General features: G+C 38.9%; 1 protein-coding gene across 1 annotated transcript in view; it reads left to right on the top strand.

Moving 5' to 3' along the window:
* The window catches only part of LOC134099965 (uncharacterized), a 29,330-nt gene extending 24,743 nt beyond the window's left edge, over positions 1-4,587 (top strand). The window contains exon 3 of the mRNA XM_062553011.1: positions 3,790-4,587. Within this exon, the coding sequence (XP_062408995.1) occupies positions 3,790-4,354 (565 nt within the window). The 3' untranslated portion in view covers positions 4,355-4,587. The remainder of the gene's footprint in view (positions 1-3,789) is intronic.
* Positions 4,588-20,000: the final 15,413 nt, after the last annotated feature.

Below are 20,000 nucleotides of genomic sequence, written 5' to 3'. Positions count from 1 at the left end.
ACATGTTATAAATCGTAATTTCATACACATGCGTTTTAATTTCCCTTTAAAACAGGTAATATAGTACACACTAAACTCATGAACAGGTCATATAGCTGACACTAAACTAATAAGGCAGATGCTATTTGCACCCATGGTACAAATTATGAACATTACTATTTACAACCGGGGTGTCTATAATGGCAGATGCTATTTGCACCCGGTATTTGTAAATAGCGATCACTGTTACACTGTTATTCATGCATAGGGCAAATAGCCATTGTTGCTATTTACACCCAGGTGTCCATAGTCAGTAATACTATTTACACCCAGATGTCCATAGTCAATAATACTATTTTGTTGTTACGTCACAGGGTGTAAATAGCTCAGCTATGTGGCCAAGGCTACTTGCACCAGGGGTGAAAATAGACACTCCGATACTATTTACACCCGGGTGCAAATAATCAACAATACTATTTACACTCGGGTGCAAATAATCCACAATACTATTGCAAATAATCAACATTTACTGTTTACACCCGGGTGTGTCTAATCAACAGTGCTATTTACACCCGATGTCTAACATCCATGTACACTGTCAATAGGCCTGTAGGCTATTTACCAGCTCTACAGTTTTTAGCTGTTTTGCCATGTCTGGGTTACTTACAATATATGGAAGTGATTATACAAATATTAGGCTGATGAGTGGTCATGTGGTAGCTTGATCAAAGGCAAGCTAGTTCAAAGAGTTGTTTTCTGAGTTGTCTTCCAGGCAGCGCTGCCACTGTTGACTTAAAGGCACTTAATCCTACTCCTAACCCTAAACCCTAACCTTAACCCATGCCTAACCCCAGCGCCTTCCAGGCAGCGCTGCCTTGAAGACAACGTTGGGGGCTCAGAACACCAAGAAACCTTTCTACTCACAACTACTGAAGCCTACTTCTACTCAACTGTACAAAACTGAAATAAAACTAGTTTATCTTTGACAGGTTCAAAAGTCACAAACTGCAGAGCTACCAACTTTTCAAAAAACCTTGGAGTGAGATTCTGTCGGGGGTGACCAAAAGTTTGTCCCGCACTCGTCACAATACCAAAATTATTGTTTCGATCCCGATACTAAGTCAAGAATTGTGATTTCGATACTTTTTCGATGCTTTTAAAAATAAATAAATAGTTTAGGCTATTTGGTGATATAATCATCAGTAACCTAATATTGAATATTGTGATCATTCACACCAGTGGCTATCTAAGATTCTGCTCGACCCTCCACACACACAGAAAATGATAGTCATATTATGTTTCTATATCATATATTTTGGAATTCATATATAGCTGTACATATTTTGTTGATCATGTGTAGTATTTTACAATCTGCATAATTATTAGTAGCTAAAAATGTTAAGTCATTTGTGTACTGATTTCAAGACTATTACAGTACACTTACTCATGGGCCTATTTTTAAATGGTTTATAGGCCTAGGTCTAATTGTGTGCATTAATGGTGTGTGTAATTGAGTGCCTGTCGCTTTAAGAAATACGTGAGGTAGCTTTCTATCTCACGGTTTTACGCGAGTGAAATAAAAGTTGCATGACAAGGATATGTGGATGCAATTCATTTGGCTTTCTATGTCATTAGATAAAATACATGTTCAAAACACTAACAAGTCGAAGAAAATCGAATGAAACTAATAGGGTTAGCGTACTGTACAGTGGCGCTTCTTAGCGCCATATACCGTTGGGGAGTTTTATAAGGAAAGGAGTCTCAGCCCAAGATCAGATTTTGTTTTGTGTGAGATAATGTATGGCGTGAGTGCGTGTGTAAACAGGCAAAATCGTGTGTCACACGCCGAAAGCGTGAGAGTTGGGAGCTCGTACCATGAAAAAAAAATGCATCTCCTTAATTGAGTTTCGAACCCTGGATCACTGAGCCGAAATCCCATCACATACCCACTACACTATAGCCTAGAAATCTAGATGCCCCTAGCGGCAGCAAATGTAATTTGGCTGGCGGGGCAGTCTAGCAATGCTCCGTAGAGCTAAGGAGCTGAGAAATGGAAAATAAAAGCGGGCCAATCACAGCGTGTATAGAGTCAGTGGGTGGGCTTAACATGATGGTGACTGACATGCGACCAGAAGTTGCGACAGTAACGCATCCTGTTATTTGAAAACAAGAAGATGATTCGTTTAGCGTTATCCTATTGCGTGGAGAGGGAAGGTTACGCATCCTGCTACTTGAAAACAAGAAGATGATTCGTTTAGCGTTATCCTATTGCGGGGAGGGAATTTGAAAGACAACTGTTTATCCCACCCCTCCGATTGAGCCCTGTCTACGGTGAGTGTCCAGACCCTACCTACATCTTGATGTGGGTCTGGCGAGTCAGGCTAACTAGTGGTGTAAAAGCGGGAGATATTCCATATAAATTGTGATTGCTAGGTAACAGTAAACAAACTAAGACATCGTATTTCTTGATTTCGCTTACAAACGGACGGTTTAACCCGTTCACTGAGCAAACTTTGTGGAAATTTAGCACCACTTTCCTATCTAAAATATTGTTTTAATAATCCTAAATTGTTAGATTTAGGACTTAGATAGGACACCTCCTGCCAAGATGGTCCGTTTCTTTTGTTTTTACGTCACAGGGTGTAAAGAGCTCAACTATGTGGCCAAGGCTATAGACACTCCGAACTAATAATCACCACATGCACACATTCATTTACATACATAAAAGTTGCAGTAGGGGATGGAGTAGACAATGGAAACAAAAGCGTGATTCATATAATGTGCAGGACTGAGCGGCGGTCATAATGTGTAGCCAACTGCTTTGCGGTAGGCCTACATCTAGTTTATATATATAGTTGCCCAGTGCTCTCCGTTCCAGCAACAGCTTTGGATCTTTTAAGAGGGGTCTTAAGGCATATTTATTTAATATGCACTTAGTCCTTTGAGTTTGTGATGTGTTATGGTTTGTATAATAGTATTGTTTTGTTATAATTTGTCTATTGATAGAATTTGAAATTTATTTTGCTATTGTCCTTAAATTTAGCCATACCTTGCTTTAGTTATTATTATCATATATAATTAACTGAGTGACTTATTTGATTGCTATTCTCATTTCACTGTTTTATTTCTCATTAGGTTAGTGCTTAAAATTATTGTTCTACTGATAATATTACTATTCTCCCTAGTTTGTAATTGTTCACTGTTAATTTAATTTGTATTGTTATTTATTTGTATGTCGCTTTGGACAAAGGCGTCTGCTAAATAACCATAGCCATAGCCATATATATGAGCTGCAAGAGTAGGAGATATATGCATATCAATTGCACAAAAAGGAGATGCTGTAAAGTTGACAATCGTCATTTATTTTTGTGCAGAGAACGTACAGAACTGAGCGGCGGTCATATTGTGTACCGCTATGCAGCGCATCTAGTTATTAATGGTCTCGTCATGGTTAGCATTAGGCTATATCATTATTCTGCTTGTCACTTGCCTGGTGTATCATGTAGGTCTTTATATTTTCTGTAATCAGTTTGTTTAATTTTCTTGCTCAGTCTCTTTAAAACAGTAATATCTGAAAGTAGACAATATTTCTCTGAAATTAAGAGGTTTATGTGTGTGCCTGAGTGTTTTACTTCTTGTTTTCTATTTGATCTAGCTTTCAACCTGGACAATCAATCCAGCATTTGTTTTTATTTCACTTTTACTTACGTAACAAGTGAACAGACTGTGTGTGTGTGTGTGTGTGTGTGTGTGAGGTAATATGTGTTTCATATCTGTAATCCCATTTCCCCATCTGTTACCCCTTTGTAGCTACCAACCAGGGAGTGCTAACCAGTTTGCCGTCGCCTTCAACGCACCTGTAGATAGGTGTGCTGACTACCTCGATAACAACTTCCTCGACACATATCCTGGAGACACTGTGAAGGATGCTCTTAACAGTGCTGAACGTCTCTACAAGGGTGAAAAACTGATTGCAGCTAAACCAAAGCCCATTCCAGGCACAAAACCACCAAGAAACCAACATTCAGAGTATCTTCTCCTGATGTTACCCACTGTCGATGGGTCTCCAATGAAAGAGCTCCTTAATAAGGACAAAACGGGTTGTGTGGTGTTCTATACTTATAATTCTCCTTGCACAAGTACCTGCATCACACATGGGAGGCGTTTTAATATCATAGAAGCTCTAGAGATGTTCAAGACACACAATGGTCCAAAGGCTTTTGTCTTTACAGAGGTATGGAAGTATGATTGTGACAAAGATATTTCCACCAACCTTAAAGAAGTCCTAGAGAGTGTCCCCCTCTATCGTTGTAGAGATGACGACAATTGTGTTGCTTGTACAGCTGCCAATCTTAACAGCTGTACACAGAAATAGAAAGAGGAGACTGTGAGGACAGATTTATAAGATGCTTTATATAAGGTCACAGGATGAACACAGTAAAAGACGATGAGAACAGTAAAAAGACTGTTTAGTTTTGGTAGAAGACCAGCTTAGCAATGTCAGAGAGACTTGCGCTGTTTTGTCTGAAGAGATGCATGGTAAACATGTTAATATTACCTTTCGACTGTCTGGATTGCTTTTAGCAAATTCTTAAAATTCTGCAATAAGCCTTTATATTAAAAAAATATATTAAAATGTGTAAAAGTGTTTTGTTGCATTATGTGTGCCTATTGGTGGATAACCCAGTTTGTGTGTGTGTGTGTGTGGTCTGATTGGTTGAAGGATTATCCAAGCATTCAGAGTCATTTGAACTATGCCCATTGATCATGCCTCTTGTGCAGTAATACAGCACAGACTCCCCAGACTAATGTTAAATATCACAATAAAGATCTGGTAATAGCCAGGCTAGAGACATGGCACATGTACCCATTTTTTTCTTGTTGGCAGTCTAAGGAGATGTTCTACTTTAGGTCTATCAAATTGGACTGCTTTTGTGAGGTACAGCATTCCATTTTTGGAGAAGTTTGCAGGCAATATATACTGAATGATATATACAATACATTACATGCCAATGACAGAGAGAGAGAGAGAGAGAGAATATATTATTGTGTCACTTACACAAAATACAAAACATCTTGCTTCACTATTTTGCAACTTTTTTCAACGTTTTTATCTGTCCTTCATATGACTATATACCATAAACACGAATTTGAAATTGATATCTACACTAGTTGCCTGTAAAATATACCATTTGTTTTAACGTGTGGCATTGTTGCATAGTGTGTTTGTTCGTCTAGCAGGCCATGTGGTCTGAGATGAGAAGAGTGTGCATCTGTAAGCCCTGAAAGTATGAGAGTCATGCTTCAGCATGTAGCGTTACATGTGCTGACTTCACATAAGGGGTTTTCCCGGGGTTGTGAAGAGCAGTGTCTGGACAAGTCAAGCAGACTCTCACAGCACCTCTTGCTCCACACCCAGCCTGAGAGGTTCATACAAGCCTACAAACCATCAACCAACTGATCCACAACCAAATTGGCACTGGGAAACATGGCAAGTCCAACCTCTGTCTTTGTACATCTCTTCTGTTCATCTCTCTTTTTTCATCCTCTTTCTCAGTCTTTGTTCTGTTGTCTTTCACCTGTCCTCACCTCCTCTATTTTGTTCTTTCTTGGAAATGGAAAGAAAGACTTAGATGTTTTCGTGTGTGTGTGTGTGTGTGTGTGTGTGTGTGTGTGTGTGTGTGTGTGTGTGTGTGTGTTTGTGTGTGTGTGTGTGTGTGTGTGTGTGTGTGTGTGTGTGTGTGTGTGTGTGTGTGTGTGTGTGTGTGTGTGTGTGTGTGTGTGTGTGTGTGTGCTATTTTCATATAATTGTGTTAAAAACTCTAGCTATTGGCTAATGCACTCCCTGAAGAAACAAGTATCAGACATCAAAGAAAGGGCTCCTGAAACAGTAATTGTCCTTCAAGTCCTTCAAGTCTTCCATCTAACAGAATATTGAGTTAGATTTAGATGCACTGCTCCATCATGTATTTCATGATTTTGAACATGCTTCTCTCTAGTTTTTTAAAACATTTTTATTTGATTGGGTGTATTTGCATTGAGCTCAATGAGCATCAAACAGGCTAATAGGCCTACTGGAAAAAGCACCATGCCAATCTCTAACTATGGTGAAGGGTGTGTGATGATGTGGGGCTATTTTAATTCCAAAGGCCAAGGGAACTTTATCAGGATGCATAATATCCTGGATCCATGAAATAGCTGGCCTTAAAAAATCTAAATCTGCCTGCCCCTATGTTAACCCAGATGTGTTAAATTCCCATAGGGTTACATAGGGGTTCAAATACTTCCCTGCCCCTAGCATTTAGGAAGAACATTTATTTATTTACGATACATTCTTCAATCACAAAGCAAATTGGTGGACTTAGCGGTTTTATTTTTACTCATTTTTTGAATTAAGACATTAAGATCAATTGTCAAATGATGATTTTCTATTCATCTTTTAGGCAACTTTAGCATGGTATCAAATACTTGTGCTCCTCACTGTATATAGGGACATTCACAAATGTCTGACATTGCATCTTATTACTCAATTCAACATGCAGTTGGGATACATGAGGGTGGTGTGTTGCTGAGTTCAGCGAAGTTTTCAAAATAACCACCACCACGAGCACGAGTAGTTTTCTGAACTGCAACAAATGAAGCGTACTCAGACATTTCCACCAAAGTTTATTTATGTAGCGCTTTTCTCAAATGAGTCGCATTACATAGTGGACAAAATCTGACAATGCGATACACTACATGAACACTCACTTGAAATGATCACACACACACACGCACGCACGCACGCACGCACGCACGCACGCACGCACGCACGCACGCACACACACACACACACACACACACACACACACACACCAGTGGTAGCTGGTCATAACGTTTTTGGATGAAGCAGTTATGAAATTATCATAACATACCTTCTGTTCACCTTATCCACACAAGGCAGGGCTTCTGATTTGGGTGCCCTCCTTTATTCAAAATATGAATTTCTTCAAAAATGCTAAAATACGACATATTCATACATGGCACACTTTATAAATGGTGCACTGTCACTTTAATGGCATTACGGTTCTCATCAAAGATTCTAGAACAGCTCTGTTCTAGAATCTTTGGCTCTCATAATCACCTTTTGGCAGCTCCATTCAAATATAGCCTATGACCAAAGATCCTTAATTACTGACTAATCCACAAACTCTAGCATTGTTTGTGCCACATTTACAGCACAATAATGATATGCATAATATATTTGTTTGCAAACCTTCGGCAAATTAGGCATATTCACTTTACATTTTAATTAAACTCCTATAGAGACAGATCAAGAGATAGGGCTTAATCTGTAATAACCACTATAAGTCATCCTAAATATTCTTGGAATTCCATTTGTAGGCTAAACTGTTACAGTTTTTTCTGATTGCTTAAAGAGACCCTATACAACTTTTTCATATTCATAAAATAGCTCAGAGATCGTTGTTTTGCTTGACTGACCAGTTTCATCGAAAACAGTAATATTTCCTCTCGCCCCCAGTGTCCCTATCCGCTACTGCAACCTTGCAGTTTCTGCAGGAGACGATCGCTCCTTGTTTACATCTGGAAGTCTGAGAGGCGTAAGGAACAAGAACAACCACGCTTGCAATTTATATATTTATATATAGCCTATATATGTATAAATATACATGCTAAAGCTGTCGGGGAAGCTCTGCAGAGAAATATGCAAGCATAAAACTAGCATAAACGAAAAACTGAAACCAGAGATGAAATCGCCAATCCTGCATATAGTTCCTGTTTAAGCATTTTTTATTGGCTATTTTTGCAATACTCTACACTGTTAGACTTTTTATTGTATTTTTACAGCAACTCACTGGCAACACTGTCGCCAGTGACTTACTGTAAGTAGTCTTCTACAGTAGCCTACTGTAGATGTGTTTTCCGGTAATTATGACCGCCGCTAGCGTAGCTAGCGAAGCGGTCATATAGTTGTTGTCAAAGTTTTTTTTTAAAATTATTATTCTTTTTTCCCGTCATTTTTCGTCAACGATTCCCGGGACACCGTAACACCGGAGCGCATGAAACTTGGTGGGCATGTAGCCCCAGTAGACTTCTATGGAAAATTTTCGTTTCGTCCCCAGGGGCCACTCCACCCCCGCGCTGCCCCCGCCCGAAGCCCAAAAATGACAGTTTTTCCTACATAACTACCTGAACCGTGGCACCGAGGATGACAAAATGTTTATGGTATGTTGTCTCTAGAGCTTGCATCAACTTAGCATATAACCAGTCATTTGTGATTTGCACCCCCATGGTAAAAATTGAAATGCAATGTAATATTGCTTTAATTGCCCCTATCTTCAGATGAGATGTTATGAACTGCACCAAATTTCATGTGTATGATTAACCTGACACCCTCTGGGAGTATGCCAAGTTTTGTGGAATTTCATCCATGGGGGGCTATAAAATAAATGGATTTATGTGCACATTCAGGACTGTATACCCATCGGCCAGTAGATGGTGGTATTAACCCTCTGGAGTCTAAATCCCCCCCTGGGGATTTCAAAAACTGTTCCAAACATCTCAATCTCTGCTAGTTTTTGTCCTAGAAACATATACAGTAGGTGACACCATTAGAAACCTTTAATCAACTAGTTTCCAAATATGTTTTAAAAGAGAATGGTTGCTCTGGGTGCAACAAACATGCAGGAACACACACACACACACACACACACACACACACACACACACACACATAAATACACACACACACACACACACGCATACCTACACACACACACACCACTACATACACACATAACACTACACAAACACACACACACACACACACAGATGCACAGTGCACACACACACACACACACACACACACACACACACACACACACACACACACACACACATCTTTGAGTACATTTTGTGAGACCACCGGAGCTGAGAAGTGTGTGTGTGATGTACTATAGCCTGTGTGTGTGGGTGCGTTTCTGTGTGCCCATCTGTGTGTTTGCATGTGTGTATATGTGTGTATGTGCATGTTCTGTGTGTGTTCTCCTTCTTTCTCTCTCTCTCTCTCTCTCTCTCTCTTTGTCTGTGTTATCTGTGTGTATTCTGTGTGTGTTCTCTCTTTCTCTCTCTATCTCTCTGGGTGTGCCTGTGTGTGTGTGTGTGTGTGTGTGTGTGTGTGTGTGTGTGTGTGTGTGTGTGTGTGCGAGTGTGTGTTTGTGTGAGGGTGTGTGTGTGCATGGGCATGTTTGTGCATGTGTTTGTGTAATTTGTGTACATGTGTGTGCTGGTGCGTGTGTGTGTAGGTATGTGTATGTGTGTGTGTATTTATGTGTGTGTGTGTGTGTTATCTGATATTGGAGTGACAGTGATGGCAGAGAACACAGTGAACATATACACAGAGGCACATAAAACACACACACAAGCAGACACACACTCACACTAGACAGAGAAGCACTCATACACAAAAGCAAGCGCACACATGCACACACTCATTTACATACATAAAAGTTGCAGTTGGGATGGAGTAGGCGATGGAAACACAAGCGTGATTGATATTTGCGGAGAGAATGTGCAGGACTGAGCGGTGGTCATATTGTGTATCGCTTTGCGGTACATCTCGTTAATACCCTTACCGCAATTTTTGTGTACAGTAAGATCCCTTACCACAATTTTATTGTGCAGTTTGATGGCTTTACTTTAGTTTTATTTTACAGTAAATAATACACTTACTGATAATTCAATATAAATCATTGAATAAATCCCATGACAATTATAGTTAATATTAATGTTTTATTATTCTTTACCATTACAAATTACGCACATTAGCTTTTTCAAAAATACTTTTACAGTAAGTCAATTGAACACAACAAAAGAAAACAGACATGTTCATATGCCCATATTATCCCCCAATCAGATATTGTCTTATTAATTAGCAATTATGTACTAAATCTTCATGTTACTGTATATGAGATATTTAAATAGTTAACAATCTTTAACACCACTGTAAATTTCATAAGTTGACAATCAATTGTGGAAAGGTTTGACTTCTATACCCACCCTGTGAATAAATTAGTGTTTACAGTAACAGAAACAACAATGACAAAGTTTGCTATGTTGATTTGGCTTGTAATACAGGCACAGAGCTTACAACGTCCATTGTAGACTTGTCTTCAATCCTGGCCCACTGGTATTGGCATGTTGCTGACAGTTGATATTTGGAGAAAGAGAAGGAAAACATATGAGATGGTCATGGATTTATCTCATTTTAATTGCTGACAGCTGACAACATGTGTACAGTAGTGGGAAAAAATGCAGACATGTTGGTCACCATATTAACAAAAAACTCAGTTGTGCACATTTCACGAGAGCCAGGTTTTAGAAATGAGACCCAAAGACTGTCCAGTATATTCACGGTTTGTTTTCCTTGTAAGTAAATATGGATTGCTCATACAGTCCTCACGTGAAGTAGTTTATGCAGTTGTTACTCAACTCTGTGGATGCTGACTGTTGATATTCAAGACTGGACCATGAGCTCTTTGTGGGATACAGTCAGGCTTCAGGCCCAGGCTCTACTGATTCCTGGGTGCATTCTTCCCATCACTCTCAGTTCACGACTTTTCTAGTTGCTGTTCCCCATGATGCCCTGATGCCCTGATGAAGGTCTAAGGACCGAAAACTTGGAAGTAAAACACTCTTTTTGCATGGATCCAAGTGTGCAGAGATTTTTTTCCTAGATATTTTGCAGACGTTTTTCTGGCACCTTGGTATTTGAGAGTGCGGTGTACTACTCTAGAACCAGTTGCTGTTCCCCATGTAAAATGAAAAATACATAGAAAACAATTAAATGTAGGCTACATTTGTAAGTGCACATATTTTAATGTGTAATATGACAGTGGCCAATCTAACATGGGATAATAAGACACTATTACAATTATAACAAGATAACATTTGCATGATGTATTGGTAAACTAGGCCTACCACAAGTAAATCACATTATCCAAAAGGCTAAATAGGCAGTGGGTTTCCATTCAGCTCATATTTGTTCATGAAAATGTGCCGCTAACATATGCAATATCTGCGTGTTTCTATCCAGTGTTACAAAAATTGACATTATCCAAATTCTAACTTGGGATCAAAACGAAATGTTAGTTAATTAACAATAGCCTAACAACTAAAAGTAACCAACCATTCTGGGGGCGCTTCCCAAACCAAAGTTAGCAACTTTGTCGGTTGCAATGCAATTTCCCATTGCCAACCGACTACATGCAATTTCCCATTGCCAACCGACTAAGTTGCTAACAGGGTAGCAACCAGGGCTGGACTGGGACCAAAAAACGGCCCTGGCATTTTTGGCCATAGTGGCCCACCATGATAATTTACACGATAAAACATATGTGCACACTGTTTTGTTTGTAAAAAATATTTAAGTAAACCACAGTAGCCTGCATGGAAGCGAGTAGGCTAGCCTACCCTTGCTAAAAAAATATTAATTATTATTATACTCTCACACACACACACAGTGACCTTTAAACCAGCAAGGATGAGGTTGTGCACAAAACTCATATGCTATTAAATGCTTCACTAAATAAAACCTGCTATAATTTATGTTGAGCATTTGCACAGTTGTACTGCGTCAAGATTGACAACAATTTCGACCAATCGTGACTGTCTTAAGATTTCAGAAGGTTGATGGCGAGCCGACAACTCGTTAATTTGATGGGTATCGCAATTCAAATGCATGCGAGAGGGGTAGGCCTACACAGAAACCACACAAAAAGACGCGCTCACACTATAAAACTTTGTTTTGCTTAACTGGGTGCTGAATCCTACAAAGTAGACTAGGCAGGTTGCTCTAAAAGAAGCAAGGGGAAGCAGCAGTCGCAGATTTCAAACTTTTAATTGTTCGTTGTGCGCCCAAAAAGTTCAGCCAACATTTCGGCTACTTCTTACCTGGCTCACAGTAGCTATTCTGACCTCCTCCTCAATCTGTCCCTGCTGGGTCACGTCTCTCACCTCTTCCTCCTCCTCCGAATCAATTTGAATAGCTACTCCCTCCTCTGTGTAACTACTCTGTTGCACACTCGCATGTGCCTCTCTGAAGCCTGCAATCGGTGCTGCTTCTGCACTGCTGCTTCTGCACTGCTGCTATATGTCGACAGCCCTGTTTGAACTTGTGGTGGCAAACATTTCTGTAATTTTAGCACATTTTTGCTGCATCCACTTGTAGGCTTTTGCATTTTATCTCGCAACTTTTCTGCGCCCCCCTTGCGCTTTTGAGGTTTGTCTTTGTACATTTTCATATACGAATGGTCTCAAACTCCGGTCGAACTCCAATCAAGAAGGAGATGAGGCCGGGAGGGAGATAGGGAGGGCCCTGAGATTTCATTGGACTAGCCCAATGTCCATTAAGGCAGTCAACCAATGGGCCGCGATTCGCTACCGTTGTGGCCGTAAATGAGCCTATTTTTTTTTATTATTATTATTAAATTAGGTGCACTCGACATGTCAAGTCGGCTGCAAACGCATGCAGTCGAATGCAAACAGAAACGTAATTTGAGTCATATGCAGTGCATGCTGGTTAGACTTTGATACGGTTAACCATGACATTCTCCTTTCTACACTATATGAACTGGGAATTTCTGGAAAAGCTCTTGACTGGTTTAAATCTTACCTTAAAGGGCGTTCTTTTAGCGTGTCTTGGCAGGGACAGATATCAAAGTCTCATGACCTCACTACAGGAGTCCCCCAAGGATCAGTATTAGGGCCCCTCCTTTTCTCTATTTACACCACTTCTTTAGGTGGGATTATTCACTCTCATGGATTTGAATATCATTGCTATGCGGACGACACTCAACTTTTCCTATCCTTCCCACCTGAGGACTCTAGTGTTTCCCATCGGATCTCTGCATGCCTGAAGGACATTTCAATCTGGATGAAGGATCAGCACCTTCAGCTTAATCTTTCCAAAACTGAACTGTTGGTGTTTCCAGCAAAAACAGCTATTCCCCAACAGATCAATATCCAGCTTGATTCATCCTCACTGACTCCAACTAGATCGGCACGTAACTTGGGTGTCATAATTGATGACCAACTTACTTTCTCTGAGCATGTTGCCTCAATTGCAAAGTCATGTCGGTATACCCTGTACAACATTAGGAAGATCAGACCTTATCTGACACAAGATTCCACTCAGCTTCTTGTACAGGCAATGGTTATCTCCAAGCTGGACTACTGTAATTCTCTGTTAGCTGGCCTACCTGCTTGTGTATTAAGACCACTACAGTTGATTCAGAATGCTGCAGCACGACTGGTCTTCAATCAGCCAAAGAGGACACATGTAACCCCTCTCCTAGTTACTCTCCACTGGCTCCCTATAGTAGCCAGAATTAAATTTAAATCTCTCACTCTGGCCTATAGGACACTGACTGGATCTGCTCCCAGCTACTTCAGTTCTTTAATCACGATGTACATTCCCAACCGCCCATTACGATCTTCTGAGGAGCGTCTGTTATGTCGACCAACCATACATGCTAGGTCAAATTGTAGATCCTTTTCTTCAGTGGTTCCGTGTTGGTGGAATGAGTTGCCCAGTGCTCTCCGTTCCAGCAACAGCTTTGGATCTTTTAAGAGGGGTCTTAAGGCATATTTGTTCAATATGCACTTAGTCCTTTGAGTTTGTGATGTGTTATGGTTTGTATAATAGTATTGTTTTGTTATAATTTGTCCATTGATAGAATTTGACATTTATTTTGCTATTGTCCTTAAATTTAGCCTTACCTTGCTTTAGTTATTATTATTATATATAATTAACTGAGTGACTTATTTGATTGCTATTCTCATTTCACTGTTTTTATTTCTCATTAGGTTAGTGCTTAAAATTATTGTTTTACTGATAATATTACTATTCTCCCTATTGTAATTGTTCACTGTTAATTTAATTTGTACTGTTAATTATTTGTATGTCGCTTTGGACAAAGGCGTCTGCTAAATAACCATAACCATAACCATAGACGTGTTGTTCGACTTGAAGAAAAGTTGTGATCATGTCACAAAAATGCGACCATGTCACGTCACTCAAAACTCGCGGGATGAAGACATAGGCTATGTTGACGCCTGCAGTCGGATTCTGCAGCTGCCTTTTCGTGCATGCAACCGTCTGTATCCCGCCCCATGACGTCAGTCCAAGGACTTGATAGGTCCGTTTGGAACAGGTTTGGAAGAAATCTCCCCATGACGATTATGACAGGGGTCTCGTTCTGCCTGCTTACCAAAGATTCTATAGCGGAGCAAGATGGATCCGTTAACATTCTAGGTTGATCGCCAGGCAGCGTCTGGGATGACACCTGAGCTTGTCAAAAGTGATCCATCTTGTTCTGTTGTAGAATCTTTGCCCCTTACGTTAGAATGTACTAAAATAAACAGATATGGAAGGGATCCTTCTTATTTGTGATTTCTGGAGCGTACTGAAAATGTTTTGACATTCTGCTAATTTGCTGTTGGTTACATATACACACGGAAAACACTTGATATTTAATTAATGTGCTACAATGCAGGCCTGTTAACTGTATGACAACAGTGGTTTATTTAAACTAGCCTACTTCATATCAATTTATTTCGTCAGTCATTATGCTCATTTTAATGAGTAAGAATGAAAGTTAAATAGTGTATTTAATGCACACAAATTCCGCGATATCTCCCGCGAGGTCTCACGCGAATCACGTCTGTCAAATTTGCAAAATCGTGTTCGGGACCATCTGCATCTAAAACTTTCGCCCCTCCCGGTGACACTCAAGCTCTCGTTGACGTATGCAGCCAGCCGAAGTCAGCCGTTTCCGAACTCGAATGCACAGCCCCGGCCCAAATATATGCGTCGGCCCACCGGGCAGGTATGCCCTATGGCCAGTCCATGCCTGGTAGCAACAATGGTTTTGAGAAATGCACCCCAGAATTGTATCAGACTAGTAATCAAGTAATCAAGGATCTTTGATGTTACTATAAAACATGATGACCCACTCAGATATCCATTGGTCGTAAGAATAAGTAAAGGACTAGAAGATTAGCTAATGTTAGCAAGCGTTTACTTGAGCATACTGTACTTAGCACATTTTGCTTTAAGTGGACAAGCAGCCAAAGCTACTTTGTGGAAAAGTAAGCTTCGAATACATTTCAGTTCTGGTTTAAAAGTTTTGTAATGTGGTTAATGCTTACCTTGGGTTTAGTGAATGTAGTCACCCAGGATTTCATTGCTGGCTGGCAACAGCTTTGGATAATGGTGCGAGTGAAATGAGCTTCACAGGCTCACAGTGAGGCTACACCGGCATGGGCACATAACTCATAGATATAGCCTATTGATGCACATAACTGAAGTGTTCCATTGGCGTAGCTGGCTGCTAGTGTCTGCTGCAACCACTGTAGGCTACTAATGTAGGCTAACTGGCTACACAAAAACAAAACCTAATTCATAAGTTTTTATGCGACGTGAACGGAGCTCTTCGGTTGCTCACGGGGTAGCTGTTACAGTTTTTGCCCGTTGCTTGAACACTATAGACCCATGATTAGACTAAAGTCACACAACTTGAAGTTTTGTTGCCATATCTCAAACACATGTAGCCTACCTATACATTAAACAAAAGTGCTGCTTTGCACTCTAGTTGCAATTCTGCAACACACTTACTCCTTTATGCAACACACTTGGTCTTGCATACTAGCCTACTCTCTATGTCATAGGCATAAGACACTTGAAAAATGAAATATCAGAGTACCATTTGTTAGACACATGTATCCAAAAACACATCGGGTAATTGCAACCTCTCAAATACACACCTGAACGCACTTACTTGCAAAACTGAACACCAATCAGCCATCTACAAAAAGCCCTTAGTTTTGCCATTGGAAATGGTGATGTGAATGGTAGGGGAGACAGGGTATGATTGTAACACTTTTTTTCCAGCACCTGTAACTTGCTCATTTTTTTTTTAGCTACAATCAACCTTTTTTCCCCCAAATACCCACATTTGTGTACTTCAGATAGAACCTACTCAAATTTCTGCAAGAAAATTACAGACCTTGTAATTTGATGTAAAATACAAGGTGACCCTTTGTTACAACCGACCCACCACGGGGTGGATTGTAACACATAGGCTACTGGGGTAAGTTGTAACAGTGAGATAAAAGACAGAAAAAGAGAGGTCAAACCATGCAATATGTTTCAAAAACATGTTTGGGGCATTGAAATAGGTCTATGAACACAAGAAAACAGTTTATTTAATTTTGTTTCTCTTTGAATGACCATAACCAAAGTAGCCGTGGTATATGTGATTGTGTGTATGTAGTAGTATAAAACATTGCACAAAACTTGTACTACAGATGTGCCAGAGTTGATAAGCTACAGCTGACAAAAACAATGGCAGAGAAATTACATTATGATGATCAAAAATCACACATAAATAATTGTAAGCCATCTGGAAGGGAGAGGATGTAGTTTCCAAGTGAGGTGTAGGACAAGTCAACCCCCACCCCCAATACTGAAGCATTCTGTAACATTTTTTTTTTACAGTTTTTTCCAATTGTTTACACACAATTTTGAAAACGGGGCTCTTTTTGTCTAAACACATCACACAATTAACCAAACACAACACCCAATCAGCAGAACATAACAGATTGTTAGCAAAATGAAATATTTCTGTCAAAACAATAAACACATTGATAAAACCTTATACTGTTCTCATATCACTAACACATTCTTTGAATGAATCCACACTGTCGCTATCTTATACACACCAACACAATAAATTCAAAACACATCTGTACAAACCCTCTTCCAATATATAGATCTTATTCAGACATATTGTTTGAGAGCATTAGGATAATTTAGATGACAAAAATATTTTGATGAACCCTCATCAAGCAATGCACAAAACTGATGCTGCAGACAAGATTTCTTTCTTTCACTGTACCATATGTTCAGTTACAGTGACAAGTCAATCAACAGAAAATGGCAAAATTATAGTTCTTACTACTGTAAAGTGTAGAAAAATAAAAAAAATTGTACACAAATAAAAAGTACTGTCCACTTACAGTCACTGAAGAAAAACTAAAGCAACAATACAAACAAGTAACAACAATACATAATCTAATCTCTCCGTCTAGCTGTATCAAGCCATAAGAGTGCACCCACATTACAGGCTATGGGTGCCTCTCATTTGGGCTTTTATACATCCTCCCTCGCTCCTCGGGCCTCGATCCTCACTGATCGGCATAAAGAATAATGGGGCGAAAACAATGGGATAGTCTATCCAGTGTTAGTTATAGATCAGTGGGAATGCCCCTCGAGGATCGAGCATAAGACACCTGAGTGCTGCGTTTTCAATTTTGTACATGTGTGCTTACACACCTGGTGGATGTGATTATTCAATTTGTTCATTAGTGTGGTCATTGGCAAGCCGGGGCTTTGTAATGAGAAGGAAGTATCTAACAATCTTTATCTGTGTCTAAGGTGTTAACATGTGTTTTACGTTTTGACATTCACTGTGTGTAATGTTTTGCAAAAAGTGTGAAGCTGCATTTGTGCTTAATGTTGTACTACTCTGCGCAGGTGTTTTGCTTCTTAAGTGTTAAGTATTGTTAACTGTCTGATAACCTTAATTTTAGTGTGTATACGATTGGAAAAAACTGTAAATCTAGCAATTGTACTAATTTGAATGCATGTGGAGTGTTACAACCTACCCCGATCCCTGACAGCCATATGTATCTTGCTGTACAGGCCTAGTGCTTTGGTTTATGCTTGGATGAAATGCATCATGTTTTGCCTCAGAGACTACAGTTTACAGTAATATACTGTAATATGAGGCATGTGATTGTATCTTAAATGGTAAAAGTACTAGGAAAAATATAGCCGTGGTGAAAAATGTGACTTTCTTATGTCAAAATCACTTTTTCCTTTGCTAAATTAGAACGAGTGACATTATAGGCTTAAAAATCACCATGTGGGATAGTGGTGGAGTGGTGGACGTGCTGATGTGATCTATGTCCAATATCTTCTGTTCTGTGGAAATGGTGATGTTACAACTATCCCTGTTACAACTATACCCGGTCTCTATTTCTCAGTGTTGTGTCATGTTTACGTTCGTTTAGAGTTTTGGCACAATGAGCGAAGTTTTGCAAAAGGTATTCAAGCAAATATGTTGGTAACACTTTATAATAAGGGTACATGAATTCTCATGAACTAATGCATGAATTAATGCATGAATTACGCATTAGTTAATCCATTAATATATCATGAATCATTATGACTTAACATGAATTCACTGATTGTCATTAATGAATTAATACATAAATAACTCATCATCTTAAGCATTAAGTACGGTTGGCACATCATCATGAATCATGATTAATTAAGCATGATCATGATGACTTTTTGTCAGACAAAATTTTGGACATCACCGTCATAGAGAAAAAAGAAAAGTAATTACACATGAATTCATGTTAACTAAATGTCATGAATTATCATGAGTTAATTCATTAACTCATGCATTAATTATACATGAAAATCTCATTAATAAACATGAATTAATAGTATGTCATTAATGACATCAGGTATGGACAACAAAAAGGTACAGTGGGTAAATCATTATGAATAATGATCAATTACACATGATCATGGTGATTTCTAGGTTTTTGAAATGTGCTCCAAGGAGTAAGTAAACTATACATTAACTCATCATGAACTAATTAAGACCATTTTCAGAGAATATCGAAGAATCCACTTCTTTCGTCAGTGATAAAGAAGGGTCCATTTACCACTTTAGGTGAGGGGCCACAAACATGATGAACTCATCAGTAATTCATCATCAATTAATGTAAATTGACCATTTTTGCATGACTTCAAACTTCATGCATTTAAAGCACCACCTGTTCATCACTTTATCTGAGGGGCCACAGACATGATTAACTAATGAAAAGATAATGCTTAGCTAATGAGGACATGCCAAAATTTGAACGATATGGATTCTTCGATATTCTCTGAAAATGGTCTTAATTAGTTCATGATGAGTTAATGTATAGTTTACTTACCCCTTGGAGCACATTTCAAAAACCTAGAAATCACCATGATCATGTGTAATTGATCATTATTCATAATGATTTACCCACTGTACCTTTTTGTTGTCCATACCTGATGTCATTAATGACATACTATTAATTCATGTTTATTAAGGAGATTTTCATGTATAATTAATGCATGAGTTAATGAATTAACTCATGATAATTCATGACATGTAGTTAACATGAATTCATGTGTAATTACTTTTCTTTTCTCTCCATGACGGTGATGTCCAAAATTTTGTCTGACAAAAAGTCATCATGATCATGCTTAATTAATCATGATTCATGATGATGTGCCAACCGTACTTAATGCTTAAGATGATGAGTTATTTATGTATTAATTCATTAATGACAATCAGTGAATTCATGTTAAGTCATAATGATTCATGATATATTAATGGATTAACTAATGCGTAATTCATGCATTAATTCATGCATTAGTTCATGAGAATTCATGTACCCTTATTATAAAGTGTTACCGCAACGGGCAAAAACTGTAATGGACAGACATTTAAAGTTACAGTAGCACTACTGTTGTTTTTATCTACTGTAAAAGTGTTTAACAGTAGTGCTACCACAATTACCTATTTTCCAGTTACCATAAATTATATGAAACGTCATCAAAATGCCCATAATGCAATGCAGAATATGGTATTTTATTGGCCATTTTGCGGTAAGCATACTGGGAAATTACAGTTACAGTAAGTCTAACAGTGTACACACAAATAACAAAACCTTTCACCAAATTATCAAAACATTGTAGTTCTCTTGCAAAATCGAACACAGCTTGATTAACTCTTCACACCTTCGTAAAAAATGTGTTTTTGTATCAAACAGTTAACTCAAGCCATCATCTGCACACAATGTGTCAACTACACACTGATGGTATGAATACAAGACACATCTGGCTTTTGCTT

The sequence above is a fragment of the Sardina pilchardus genome, chromosome 13 (genome assembly GCF_963854185.1).
Source record: "Sardina pilchardus chromosome 13, fSarPil1.1, whole genome shotgun sequence".
Classification (NCBI taxonomy): Eukaryota; Metazoa; Chordata; class Actinopteri; order Clupeiformes; family Clupeidae; genus Sardina; species Sardina pilchardus.
The sequence above is the reverse complement of the archived record's forward strand: the minus strand, read 5'-3'. Positions and strand labels throughout refer to the sequence as shown.